The sequence below is a fragment of the Bos taurus genome, chromosome 2, assembly GCF_002263795.3.
Source record: "Bos taurus isolate L1 Dominette 01449 registration number 42190680 breed Hereford chromosome 2, ARS-UCD2.0, whole genome shotgun sequence".
NCBI lineage: Eukaryota > Metazoa > Chordata > Mammalia > Artiodactyla > Bovidae > Bos > Bos taurus.
This window is the reverse complement of record NC_037329.1, coordinates 128,465,121-128,478,982: the sequence shown is the minus strand read 5'-3', so window position 1 is coordinate 128,478,982 and position 13,862 is coordinate 128,465,121. Positions and strand designations below refer to the sequence as shown.

Below are 13,862 nucleotides of genomic sequence, written 5' to 3'. Positions count from 1 at the left end.
TATAATAATGGCCAATATATAGCTGAAAAGATACTCAACATCATAAGTCATTGCTGCTGCTGCTGCTGCTAAGTCACTTCAGTCGTGTCCAACTCTGTGCAACCCCATGGACTGCAGCCCACCAGGCTTCTCCGTCCATGGGATTCTCCAGGCAAGAACACTGGAGTGGGCTGCCATTTCCTTCTCCAATGCATGAAAGTGGAAAGTGAAAGTGAAGTCGCTCAGTCATGTCCGACTCTTAGCGACCCCATGGACTGCAGCCCACCAGGCTCCTCCATTCATGGGATTTTCCAGGCAACAGTATTGGAGTGGGGTGCCATAAGTCATTAGGGAAATGCAAATCAAAACCACAATTAGATACCATATTCATACTCTTTGGTATGGCTATCATAATTTTTTTTTTAAAGAGGAAAATAGCAAGTGTTGGCAATGATGTAGGGAAATTAGAACCCTTGTTTGGTGGGAATGTAGATTGTTGTAACCACTATAGGAAACAACTTGGCAGTTCCTCAAAAGTAAAACATAGAGTTACTATGTGACTGAGCAACCCCATTCCTACTAGAAAAATCCCAAGAAAATTGAAAACACACACACACTTATATATACATATATATATACACACACACATATAATGTACACAAACGTTCATAACAACAATCATGATAGACAAAAAGTAGAAATAATTCAAATGTAATTGACAAACAGATAAACAAAATGTGGTATATCCATATAGTGGAATATTACTTGGCCATAAGCAGGAATGAAGTGCCGATTTTGTTAGATGAACCCTAAAAACATTATTCTAGGTGAAAGAAGCCAGTCATAAAAGACCACATATGGTAAGGTCCCATTTATGTCCAAAATAGACAAATCCATGGAGACAGCTAGCAGCCTAGTGGTTTCCAGAAAATGAGGGGAGGCGAAATGGGGAATAAATGCTAATGGGTTTGGGATTTCTTTGGGGGGTGATGGAAATGTTCTGGATTTAGTTATCAGTATGGCACAATTCGAGGTTATGTGGCAACTTTGCCTAGAGGTCCAGTGGTTAGGGATGTAGTGCTTTCGCTACTGAGGGCCCAGGTTCAATCCCTGGTCAGGGAACTAATATCCCACAGGCTGTGCAGGGTGGCCAAACAGAAACAGGTTATGTGGCAACTCTGGAAATCAGATGCACCCCACCCCTGCACCCCCCGTTTGTGGTTGCTGTTTGTTGTGGTTTGTTATTGTTTGCTTGGTTAGTGATTTTTCTCAACTTTTTTTGGTAAAGTCTATTTTCTGTTGTGTGTGGCTCACCCAAGTCTGTGTTTGTTAGCTTGGTGGTCAGTTTGTGTTTCAGTAGAGTTCCTTGAATGCCTAGAGCAAAAGCAAAACAAGACAAAACTCTCCCAGGCTTTGCAGACTGGCTCTGCTGGGGCACTGCTCCAAGCTTTACCAGTCTGTTTACAACTCTGTCTGAATTCTTGCTGCTTCTCCTCTGCCTGAAGGCTACCAGAGGTGAAGGCTTAGCATCTTCTCAAGTGTTTTATGGAGCACATATCCAGCCCTGGGTATGTGAATTGTCTTCTTGATTCCGCAGGATCCTTGGGAGCTTTTAAAAGCCCTTCCCAACTCACCTTGTCCCCCTGTATCTTCCTTCCTGGCCTCTTCCTGCCCAGCCTTTCCCTTCTGTCTATTGTTCATCCCTGTGCTATCCCTTGCTCCAGGCTGCTGTGTCCAATACTTGTACGTTTAAGTGCTTTTGGCAATAGCATCCTGGAAGCTTCCCAAATCAGGCAAAACAAAGGCAAGCCTTTGTGCCAGACAGGTCAGAATCCACAGCCACAATTTCTAACAAATAAAGTCCTTAGTGCTCCCTCTGTCCTCATGACGACCATGGGTCTGTAGTTGAAGGAATAGTTGGCAGGTGATTTAAAATGCCGCAGTGCTCTCTGCCCATAAAGCAAATGCTTCTTTCTTTACCAGGCCTTCCCCTGCTTGTTATAAGTTTTTAACTAGACTCCAGAGTTGTATAAAAATTGATTTAGACAGTGTTTACGAGTTCATTCACGGTTTTTCTGGAAGGATGGTTCCCTGGAGTTCTTTTATTCCACCGTTTTCAGTGCCATTACTTGTAACAACATTGTGAATACACTAGAAACAAAACATTTGAAAAGGTCAAAATGCTGGCTTTTATGGTTTTTTAATTTTGTCTCAATAAAAAAGATAGTGACAAGTTAATTTAAGATATTCCGGGTTCATGGAATGGCCTTAAAAGGCTTTTAGAGCCAGACATTAAGATGGGAAGACATTAAAATACCTTCACAGAGCAAAAAAGTGGGAAACCACCCAACAGTAGAGTGATCCATACTCAGATCAGTAGAAGATGAAAACCACCCACTTGTAAACATCTGGAATAGAGTCACATCTTGAGTCCCAGCCCAGAACTGCTGGATTGTTAGGCGGCCTTGGTCCACCAGGGAAGCGCATCAGTTAGCTGTCACTGTATAACCAACAACCTAAGTAGCTAAAAACAACAACCATTTTACTGCTCACAATTCTATGGGTCAAAAATCTGGGCAGGATCCAGAAGAACTGAAATCAAGACTTCAAAGAGATATCGGTGCTCTGTTGTTGATTGCTGCACTATTGGCAGCAGTCAAGATGTGGGAACAACCCAAATGTCCATTGATAAATGAAGAAAGAAAATGTGGTATATACTGCAATGGAATGTGGGATGTTGTTGTTTAGCTGCTAAGTCGTGTCTGACTCTCTGCAACTCCATGCGTGGACTGTAGCCCACCAGACTCCTCTGTCCATGGGATTTCTCAGGCAAGAATACTGGAATAGGTTGCCATTTCGTCCTCCAGGGGATCTTCCTGACCCAGGGATCAAACCAACATCTCCTGCATTGGCAGGCAGATTCTTTACTACTGAGTCGCCAGGGAAGCCCACAATGGAATATTACCCAGCCTTAAAAAAAGAAAGAAATCCTGTAGTATGCCACCACATGGGTTAACCTTGAGGACATTATACAAACTGAAGTAAGTGCTAGACTAAATGTGCCTGTTGTCCTTCTACCCTAATTCATTTGTGGAAGTCATAATTCCCAATGTGATGGTGTTTGGAGATGGGGACTTTGGGAGGCAATTACAAGAATGGGGCATCCATAAATGGGATTAGTGCCATTGTAAGAGAGACAAGACCGAGTTAGTTCTCTTTCTCTACCATGTGAGGACATAGCAAGAAGGTGTCCATCTGCAAGCCAGGAAAAGGGCTTTCACCAGGAACAGAATCACCCAGCACCTTAATCCTGCACCTCTTAGCCTCCAGACCTGTGAGAAATAGTGGCCACTCAGTCTGTCACATTTGTTACAGCAGCCCAAATTGACTGAGGCAATCAGCCAGTTACAGAAAAACAGATACTGCATGATTCTACTTATATGGGGTATCTTAAATAGTCAAACTCATAGAATCAGGGGCTTTACAGGTGCTAGTGGTAAAGAACCCACCTGCTAACACAGGAGACATAAGAGAAGGGTTCGATCCCTGGGAAGATCCCCTGGAGGAGGAAATGGCAACCCACTCCAGTATTCTTGCTTGGAGAATCCCACGGACAAAGCAGCCTGACAGGTCACAATCCATGCATGTGGTCGCAAAGAGTCGGACACAACTAAAGTGTCTTAGTACACACATGCATGGGGAGTGCGTTTATAATACCTTAGGTAAAGGACCAGGTTATCATCTTATTTCTATAAAATATATTAACATTTCTATTGACATCTAAATTTATGGACGGAAAATTTTTTTTACAAAAAACAAAACATTTGCAGTAACTGTCTATGATTTTTTTAATCTTGTATTATTCTTTTCATTTATATTTCCTAATTATTCTATAGTGAATATATATTTGGTTATCACTGTATAAAGTTTTCTTTTAAAAAAATGTCATGCTAACGAATCTGAACCTCATTCTTAAGGTGACATAAATTAGATTTTTATAAATTAAAGAAGTAAAAGTGTCATCAGCAACTTTGCCAGTTAAAAGAGTCTCACTGAGACCCCTCTGGGAAGAGGAAGACTCCATTGATTAGATGGCGAACATATCCCTGCCTGTGTTTTTCCTGTAAATTCTGACTTCTGTGCCAGCCTGTGCCAAGTCAATATAGTAAGGGGACTGGGAGAGCAGACTTGGGCCTTATCAGATCCTTGGGGTCAGTGGGCAGAAGTTGGTGCTTTCTGGTAGTGTCCAGTTCTTAGGCTATGTTCTCTAAACTAGCAAGGCAGCCAGATGAAACTCGGGCAGAAAAATTCCAGTAGAGGGTCTGAGGAGGCGTGGTTTTGTAATGAAGGTTGTTTTTCTGATTTTGTTTTGGAACAGCAAACAGTTGGGTTCAAACTGTTTGAACAGTTTGTGTTCTGGGTCCCCTTGGCTTAGGCCCAGCTCATTCATGTCTGCTTCTGTGAACTTTCCTTACAGGAAAACTTGATCGGTGCTCTCCTGGCCATTTTCGGGCACCTTGTGGTCAGCATTGCACTGAATCTCCAGGTATGTTTCCATCGCCAGCACTGCCTAGCGCAGAGATGTAGCCAGAGTCGGGTTATCTGGGGCAGGCATGTCTGCCTCCTCCCAGTGGGATGTTGCCCCCCATCCCGGGGTTGGGACAATACATGGTGGATGGTTCCAGGATTCTCTCTTGTTTCTATGCCCCACTTCATCCCCCATCATCCCTCAACTATGAAGACAGCGCTCTCTGTTATTTAGAAGTCTCTAGGTGGGGTGGGGAGTGCCCTGGAGCAGCTGCTGTGGACGCCCTGCCCCACATGCCCTTGGCCTAGTTGAGATCCCAGGCAGCTGTGGTTTGGAGTGAGCTCAGAACACCGTGGGAATGACCCCCACTGGCTGCAGGTGCAGCTAGACAACCAGCTGCGTGTGTTGGGTGCTGGTGTGGTTGTTAATGCCCCAGGGCAGCCTTCAACCCATGGGGGTTGGGGTTCAATGGATAAACACCCCCAGCCCCCCGTCCTTGGGTTGGATGGTTCTGAGGAGCGTTCACAGGGTCGCTTAAAGGGTCCTCAGTGGAATTGAGCCCCAGTTGCCTTAAGCACTAACTCACCCTCTAGTGTACCCGTCAATGACCTTCTTCCCTAGCCTGTCTCGCTTTGCACCTCCCTGATTTTGCTTCCTGGAATCACCTCCCAAATCTATGCCCTGCTTCCTAGCCCTTGTTTCAAGGACTGCTTCTGGGAGGCCCAGCATAAGACTTGACACCTGAGACCTCCCTGGGGGTCCAGTGGCTAAGCTCCATGCTCCCAATGCAGGGGGCCCGGGTTCAGTCCCGGGTCAGGGAACTAGACCCCACATGTTACAACTAAAGATTCCACATGCCACAACTTAAAAAGAAAGAAAAAAACAGACTGGACGCCGGCAAGCCGGACAAACACAGCACATGACTAATCCTTTCCCTCCATGCTGCCCCAGCTTCAGCGAGCAAGCTGCTCCGCCTCTCTAGAGCGGGCACATGGAAACTCTGCTTCCGCGTGTGCACACGTGTGTGTTTCTGAGGCTGCGTGGTCTCCTGGCTCCTCGTCTGACTCCCTCTCCTCCCTCTGCACACCAGCTCCTCTGCTTCCGTTTCTGCTTCTACACAACCCCGCACCATGATCCAACCCACGTGGCAGGCTTGACCCTCTGAGTCAGCATGCCTTTGGGGCTTTCCTTAGTCACTGCCTCAGGGTCTGTGTCCCAAGTTCACATTTCCAGAACTAGGAACACTGTCCCTGCTTGGGCCAAGTGTCCTCCCAAGGGAGGGGAAGACCCACTAACACTCACAGTCTGCCCAGCAGCGCTGTGGGCATTTCTCCAAAAAAGAGTGTATCCAGGTGGGCACCCTGAACACGGGGACTTCTGAGCCTTGCAGTTAGAGGGTCAACCCGAGGGCCAGGCTAAAGTGGGGGTCCATAGGTCATGGCTCTCACCCCAGACTGCCCGTTGCCTGTGATGTACATCAGAAATGCACATTTCCAGGCCTTGCCCACACCTCCCCTCTGAGAATGAGGCCCAGACACATGTATTTTTTTAAAGCTTCCTGGAGAATGTAAAGCCTTGCAGCCAGTTTGAGAGCTCTTGTCTCAGTGTTTACTCTTCTCTGAGGGAGGACTCAGAAAAATCTGACAATCTCCCCCAAGTTATTTTTAAGAGTTGGGGGAAGGGTGTGGATTTAGGATTCGTGTGCTGTAGCATCTTTTCCCCAGAGATCTGGATGAATCGTGTTCTTTCTTGGACTTCTAGAAGTACTGCCACATCCGCCTCGCAGGCTCCAAGGACCCTCGGGCCTATTTCAAGACCAAGACATGGTGGCTGGGCCTGTTCCTGATGCTTCTGGGCGAGTTGGGCGTGTTTGCCTCCTACGCCTTTGCTCCTCTCTCTCTGATCGTGCCCCTCAGCGCTGTCTCTGTGATAGGTAAGACACAGCTCCCACCCCACCCCTCCCCTGGGACTCGCCCACCTCTGTGATCAGTGTCACCACCAGGATCAAAGAGACCTGTTCAACAAGCCAGCTTTTGCTTTGCTAATAAAACCTAACACTTACAAAGGGCTTCGTACACAGCAGCCCCTACTCTAAGCACTTACAGATACTGATTCTCCTGGCAGCCTTTTGAGGGAGACACTGTTATTATTCTCATTTTACAGATAAGGAAACTGAGGCACAGAGTGGTGAAGCTGCTTTTCCCAAATCACACAGCTAGTAAGGAGCAGGGCTGGGATGCACACCAGGCTATTTGCCTCCCAAATCTGTTTAAGATTCAGAACGTTCATCAGAGTTGCTTTTTATTTCTACTGCAGAAGGAAGATTAACCTTGACCCGTTCATCCTAACACCATGAAAATAAACTAAGCTTTCATAGAATTCAGATATCTCACACCATGTGAGCCAGCAGAGAAGCCCCTGTAAGGAATGCATATTCACCTAATTCACTGATCTTTTTACATCCACTGATATAATTTTAAAAACATCATCAACTTTCTCATCTGCCATTTTTTCTGTAATTTTTGTAATCACTGAACCAGTGTTTCAGAATGTTTAAACCATCTAGAAGATGAAGGAGTTTTGATGTTCATGAGGTCACAAATAAAATAGAATTAGAAAAAATTCTTTTTTCGTTAAATAAAAGATTTTAGTAGATTAGTGGACAATAGTTTTTTTGTACATAGGAGCAAGAACAGTGAACTTGCTTTGAAATATTTCCTTTCATCTTACTGGCAAGGACTGTAGTGCTGAGAAGCTCTTCCCTGCTCTTAAAGGAGAAAATCATATTTTGAGTCTTAATCCTCCTGGAATTAAGAGGCCCTTTTAAGAGGGCCAGCAGGGATGGTGTATGCCTGGCAATTATGGCCCTTCCTGTACCCAAGGCAGACATCACTAATCAATCATAGCCTTCCTTCCTCGTGAGCCTGGATGGGCCCTCAGAATCCTCAGGGCTTCAGGCAGTCATTACCAATTACCAGGAGTTGGCAAAGGAGTGGAAACTTATTTCCTTTCCCTCATCCTATTTATTGAAAGCCCCTCTTTCTTGACCAGGGTGGGTAAACAGGCAGCCTACAAGATGACCAAGATCTTCAGGTATGCCATGTTCTTACCCACACAATATTGTTTCAAAATATCATTTGAGTGCCTTTCACTGAGGCAAGTTGTCTACCATAGTCATGACTTCTCCCTACTGTCTTACATCTGGCCCACGTTTCACACCTGTGTTGTTGCTCATCCCAACAGGGTTTTAATAGATTTGTCCTCTGTGCATTGCTGATCTGTCCAAAGGGCTCTCAGAACCTTTATTCACAAAGAGGAATATGTGACTGAATGACAGGTGCTTTAAATACTAGCCTTTAAAGTTTAATAAGGATCAAATAACCAAATTCTTTAAAATAGAGCAAATTATAATGATGAAATTCAGGGATCAGCCCTTGGAAATTACAGAGATCTTAGAGCTTCTTAGTCACCCAGAAAAAAATAACATTAAAAATAAATAAATATTAAAATAATAACCACCATTTGTTGGTTACCTATTACATATTAGTCACTGTTCCAGATGCTTTAATAATAATAATAGCTCAGTTATTGATCACAAACTGTGTGATAAATAATTTGCATGTGTTATCTCATTTAATTGACCCTATAACTCTGTGTGCTCAGTTGCTTAGTTGTGTCCAACTCTTTTGCAACCCCATGGGCTATAGCTTGCCAGGCTCCTCTGTCCATGGAATTTTTCCAGGCAAGAATATTGGAGTGGGTTGCCATTTCCTTCTCCAGGGAGAAGTAGGTATTTTCAGTGATGTGCTGATAAACGAACTTGAGAGAGAGAAAATGAAAGAAGAGAGAAGGTGAAAGGAGGTAGGGAAAGGACAGAACAGTAAGAAAGAAAAGGAAGACCTGATTTGTAGTATTTCTGGTATAAATACTCACACTGTGGCTGATTCCGAGCTATTCGTGGTTTCCTGACTACTAACGCTCAGCCCGCTGGTGCAGGCTGAATCAGGAAAGGAATTCTCAGGTGAAGTGACCAACCCAGAAAACGCAGCCAGAAGAGGCAGACCTGAGACAGTAATCCAGGGCTATTCACAATCAATGCCAGCCTCCTCTTTTAGGACAGTCATGAGGACGTTTGAACATGTCTGCAAGCTTGGAAGAGTCAGGGAGAGAAAAGAACCAGGGGGAAACATCAGAAGTGGACATTGCCGTGAAGGAGCAGGACCCCTGGCCTCCAGCGGTCCTAGATTTGAGCCTTTTCTTGGCAGCTGCATGGTCTTGAGGGGTTCCTTTCCCTCTCTCAGCCTCCGTGTCCCCATGTTTCACATGGAATCATAATAGTGCCCACCCCAAAGAGTGGATGTGCCAGAAAGAACTTCTGTGAGTTGCTGGTCATACAGCAAATAGTCAACCGCTGGTGCTCCTGGCCTTGTAGGAAATCCTCAGGGAGGCTCAGAGAGGAGCCTCTGTTTTGAAGATGGACATTGCAAGGGACTGAGCTCTTGGGGGCATGAGTAAGAGCTTAGAAAGTACCAAGCTCCAGTGCAAATGAGCCGACCCAGAGGGCGTGGGTGAAGGGACTCGCATTTGACTGACAGGAGCTTCAGTTCTCTTCTTCTGCTGTTCTTTCCTTACAGCCAGCGCCATCATAGGAATCATATTCATCAAAGAAAAATGGAAACCTAAAGACTTCCTGAGTAAGTTCATTGGTTTGAGCCTGTGTTCATAGTTTTATTCTTGTGTCTTTTTTCACTATAAATCCAGCTCCTCCCAATCTAGAGATCATCTGTCTCCTTCTCCTCCGTGTGGTTCTATATCCCACCCTCAGCAGGCTACTGAGGGCTGGGTTTTCTAATCAGTGATTCCCAAACCTGGCTATCCATCAGAACCATCTGTGAGACTTTTTAAAATGGGCTTTCATTCATTGCATATAATCAGTATTTATTGAACATCTATTGTTGGGATTTTAGTAGGCCCGGTAAAAGGCTCCCTCTTTCCCTGAGTTTTAAAGCAATGGGAACTAAACAAGGAAGCCAAACAGGAGATCAGAAGTTATGCCTTATTACTAACGAAAGTTAGGTTAGAACATGCAGCCGCATGAACTTGTTTACATTCTCCTCCGGTATGCCCCAGCCCCCACCTAGACCTTAGGCCAGCCTCCCAAGGAAATATTTAGGTTTACAGAATGGAACACTTATCCAGAATTACTGCCATACATTCATATCCTGTGGCAGAGAAGGGAGAAAAAAGAACAAAACCCGAGTGTTTAAATTCTTTTCATAGATTATCTGCATTCAGTTGAGAAATGTGGACCAATGGGGCAAGAAGCAGAAGTGTGTGTCCATTGGAGGCCCCTCCACACAGAAACCCAAGGGGTGGGGAAGAAGTTACCTACTAAGTTCCACTCTCTGCCGTGGGTGCTGAGGATATAGCAGTAGGAGAGATGGAGGTTACAATCTAATGTATATATTATATATATATGTGTGTGTGCGTGCAGACATGCTGAGTCGCTTCAGTCGTGTCCAACTCTTGGACGCTATGGACTGTAGCCTGCCAGGCTCCTCAGTCCATGGGGTTCTCCAAGCAAGAATACTGGAGTGGGTTGCCATACCCTTCTTCTTCCCAGCCCTGGGATCAAACCTGAGGCTCCTGCATTGCAAACAATTCTTTACCACTGAGTCAACTGGAAAAGCCCTATATATATATATCTGTATACATCTGTATACATGTTTATATATAATAAACAAGTGAACTATATGACTAAATCAACAAGATAATTCTGGATCTTAGTGAGTGCTTCAGAGAAAACAATGCTTTTTGGTGGGGCACTGGGAACATGGGGATACTTTTCCTAGACTGGTCAGGGATAGACTCTCTGAAGAGGTGGGGCCCAGACCCAAGTAATACTGAAGAGACTACCACTGCCAAGGTCTGTGGGCAAAGTGTTCCATGCAGAGGAAGCAGCAGGTGCAAAGGCCCTGAGGCTGGGATAAGTTTGGCATATCTGGTATCAGTAAGGCCAGCACAGCTGTAAGGTGATGAGTACAGGAAGAAGGAAGACATGAGAGCAAGGACACATGAGGACTGGATGATGTAGGACCTTACAAGCCATGCTAGGAAGTGACATAATGGTGGGTCCAGGCTGTATTCCCAGAGACTTTGAATCTGGGCTGAGGGCCCTAGGCATTTGCATTCTTACAAAGCTCCCCAGGATGAAGTATATTTGTCTGCAACTTGCTTTGGAATATATCCAAAAATAACCTGGCTTGAAGAATGAGTGGAGGGATGAAGAAAATGGATCAATAGCCGATAGAGCAAGTATAAGAAAATGTCAATTTAGAATCTTGCTGTGGGACTATGAGTGCTTTCTATACAACTCTTTCAACTTTTCCGTGTGTCTGAAAGTTTCTAAATACAAAACGTCAGGGAGAAGAAACTCCCAAGATGCTGCAGACATACAGCCAGGTTTGAGAACCACTGTTCTGAATCATTGGTGACGAGTAAGAGCAAGACTGGAAGAGGAGGTGGAAAAAGAAAAGAATCTAACTCTGGAAAAAGCAGAACTACTGTTCAGCAAGTCTAATCAAGGCTATGGTTTTTCCCGTAGTCATGTATGGATGTGAGAGTTGGACTATAAAGAAAGCTGAGTCCTGAAGAACTGATGCTTTTGAACTGTGGTGTTGGAAAAGACTCTTGAGAGTCCCTTGGACCACGAGGAGATCCAATCAGTCCATCCTAAAGGAAATCAGTCCTGAATATTCAATGGAAGGACTGATGTTGAAGCTGAAACTCCAATACTTTGGCCACCTGATGTGAAGAACTGACTCACTGGAAAAGACCTTGATGCTGGGAAAGATTGAAGGCTGGAGGAGAAGGGGATGACAGAGGATGAGATGGTTGGATGGCATCACCAACTCAATGGACATGAGTCTGAGTAAACTCCGTCAGTTGGTGATGGACAGGGAAGCCTGGTGTGCTGAAGTCCATGGGGTCGCAAAGAGTCAGACACAATTGAGCGACTGAACTGAGCTGAACTGAACTGTTCAGCAAATAAACCACGCTGCAAAGACTCAGAATGATTTGTAGTAATTCTGAGAAGGAGAGGGGTGGGGCTGGGCTGATTCAGAGACCAGTGTAAAGGTTTGTGTCCCTTCCAGGGTCAGTCTAGGTGGTCCTGGAATGAGCAGCACACCCTATGTGAATTGGAAAAAGTTGCCCCTCTGGCCATCTGTAGTTCTGTGGGCACCTGCCTTGGTGAGCAGAGCTTGGGCTAGATTTTAGCCCTCCTCGCTGCCATTGTGCAGTGAGCAACCTGCACAGTTGTGTGTGGCCACCCTGCTTAAAGTTCCATGAAATTCAGCAAACATTCACCCAGTGCTAGTCCTTTGCTGGACAATGCAGGCATATTGATGAGTGAGACCTGTCCCTGCCTGCTGAGAACTTAAAGAAATAGGCTTGCACAGAACTTACCCTGTTGAGTTTAACCATGGCTGCTTCATTTGCTGAGCAATTTAATAACTAGTTTTTTTTTAACACCTTTTGAGGCCTAGAATGTAAATCAGTTCAGTTCAGTCGCTCAGTCATGTCCGACTCTTTGCGACCCCATGAATCACAGCACACCTGGCCTCCCTGTCCATCACCAACTCCCGGAGTGCTGGGGACCAGCCCCAGCTGATCCAGGGTATTCGAAGGAGAGACGGCCTAGGCGACTATTTATATGCTAATTAGAGATATAGAGAACAATAGAATGAGGATAGCTCAGTAGGAAAATTCAGTGGAGAAAAGAAGCTGAGTAGCTTGGTTTACGCGGGAGACCAATAAAACTTCAAGACAAGAAGTTTGCACCACTTACGTAGGCCGCAGGCGCCCTCTCGAATAGCGGAAGGTGCCTCACCCTAGACACCTTCTCGAGTGGGTCTTAGAAGCCCAGGCATAATTAGTAAGCGTGGTGGGTTCCGCGCTCCAGATGGAGACTCAGCTGGAAGTTAAAGGGAAGAATGACATGGGGAGACCAAGCGTTGGTGAACAAGGCCCGTAGCTTTATTTTTAACAGGGGCTTTTATACCCTAAGTTACACATAGAGGATAATAGGGGATGCAAAGTCAGCAGTCTTTGATTCTTATCAAAAACCAAGGTTTCTTTCCTGCAAATTTATCTTATACAAACGGTTTAGGTGATTTACATCATCTTCTGGCCAGAAGGCCTACTAACATTTTATGACTCTTGACAAGGACTTATCAACAAAGACTTATTTTCTCTAAGAGTAATTATTTTAAGGTTTGGCACCATCTTCCAAAGATAAAATTGCATTCCTATAGGGCGGATGTGTAATGGGCTTACAACAAAGAAAAGAATTTATTACCTTAAGGGTCTAAAGTTACTAACACCAAGGCCACTACTTATTTTTTCTATATACCAACTATTAATTAATACACATTCAAGGATACAATTCAGGGGATGTGAAAACTTGGCAACAAGTATTGACTCATCAATGAAATCCTTTACTAGTTTATTCTGACAGTTTTTAACTCTCTGAGAGGCTCTAAGCTATTTGAATATCTTAAGCTTCCCGTGCCTCTGGAGGCTAGGAGACTGTAAACAATCGTATGCATAGCTGCAGGAGTCTGGGTAAACTTGTCAGGCGAGTTAGAGAGCCATCTGAGGGGTTTGGATTTAAACACTCCTAATTGCCCAGGAACTTTATTAATTGGAGCTGTAAGTTAACTCTTTGACAGAGAGAGAGAGATGGCAGTAGGGGACAGCCCCCAGTAAAGTCAGAGGTGAGAGCACAAAGCAATAAAGTAGGCAGACTCTGGTTTTTTGGGGGGAAATGCTCGAGAATATCCGGGCGGACTCCTGAGGCTCGATCCCGCCTTTGCGTATGCCGAGCCTCCTTCCTCATGACCTTTGTCACAAGTGGAATGCCTCACCGGCTCCCGGCACTGGAGTTCACTCAAACTCATGTCCATCAAGTCAGTGATGCCATCCATCCGTCTCATCCTCTGTCATCCCCTTCTCCTGCCCCCAATCCCTCTCAGCATCAGAGTTTTTTCCAATGAGTCAACTCTTCACATGAGGTGGCCAAAGTATTGGAGTTTCAGCTTTAGCATCAGTCCTTCCAATGAACACCCAGGACTGATCTCCTTTAGGATGGACTGGTTGGATCTCCTTGCAGTCCAAGGGATTCTCAAGAGTCTTCTCCAACACCACAGTTCAAAAGCATCAATTATTTGGTGCTCAGCTTTCTTCAAAGTCCAAATCTCACATCCATACATGACCACTGGAAAAACCATAGCCTTGAGTAGACAGACCTTTGTTGGCAAAGTAATATCTCTGCTTTTTAATATGCTATCTAGGT

At 45.0% G+C, this 13,862-nt stretch overlaps 1 protein-coding gene across 5 annotated transcripts in view; it reads left to right on the top strand.

Moving 5' to 3' along the window:
* Positions 1-13,862, top strand: part of NIPAL3 (NIPA like domain containing 3) — a 57,136-nt gene that overhangs the window by 19,919 nt on the left and 23,355 nt on the right. For all 5 annotated transcript variants that reach the window (XM_005203251.4, XM_005203252.5, XM_024978018.2 and 2 more), the window contains 3 exons: positions 4,457-4,525; positions 6,269-6,440; positions 9,142-9,201. In XM_005203251.4, the coding sequence (XP_005203308.1) occupies positions 4,457-4,525; positions 6,269-6,440; positions 9,142-9,201 (301 nt within the window). The remainder of the gene's footprint in view (positions 1-4,456; positions 4,526-6,268; positions 6,441-9,141; positions 9,202-13,862) is intronic.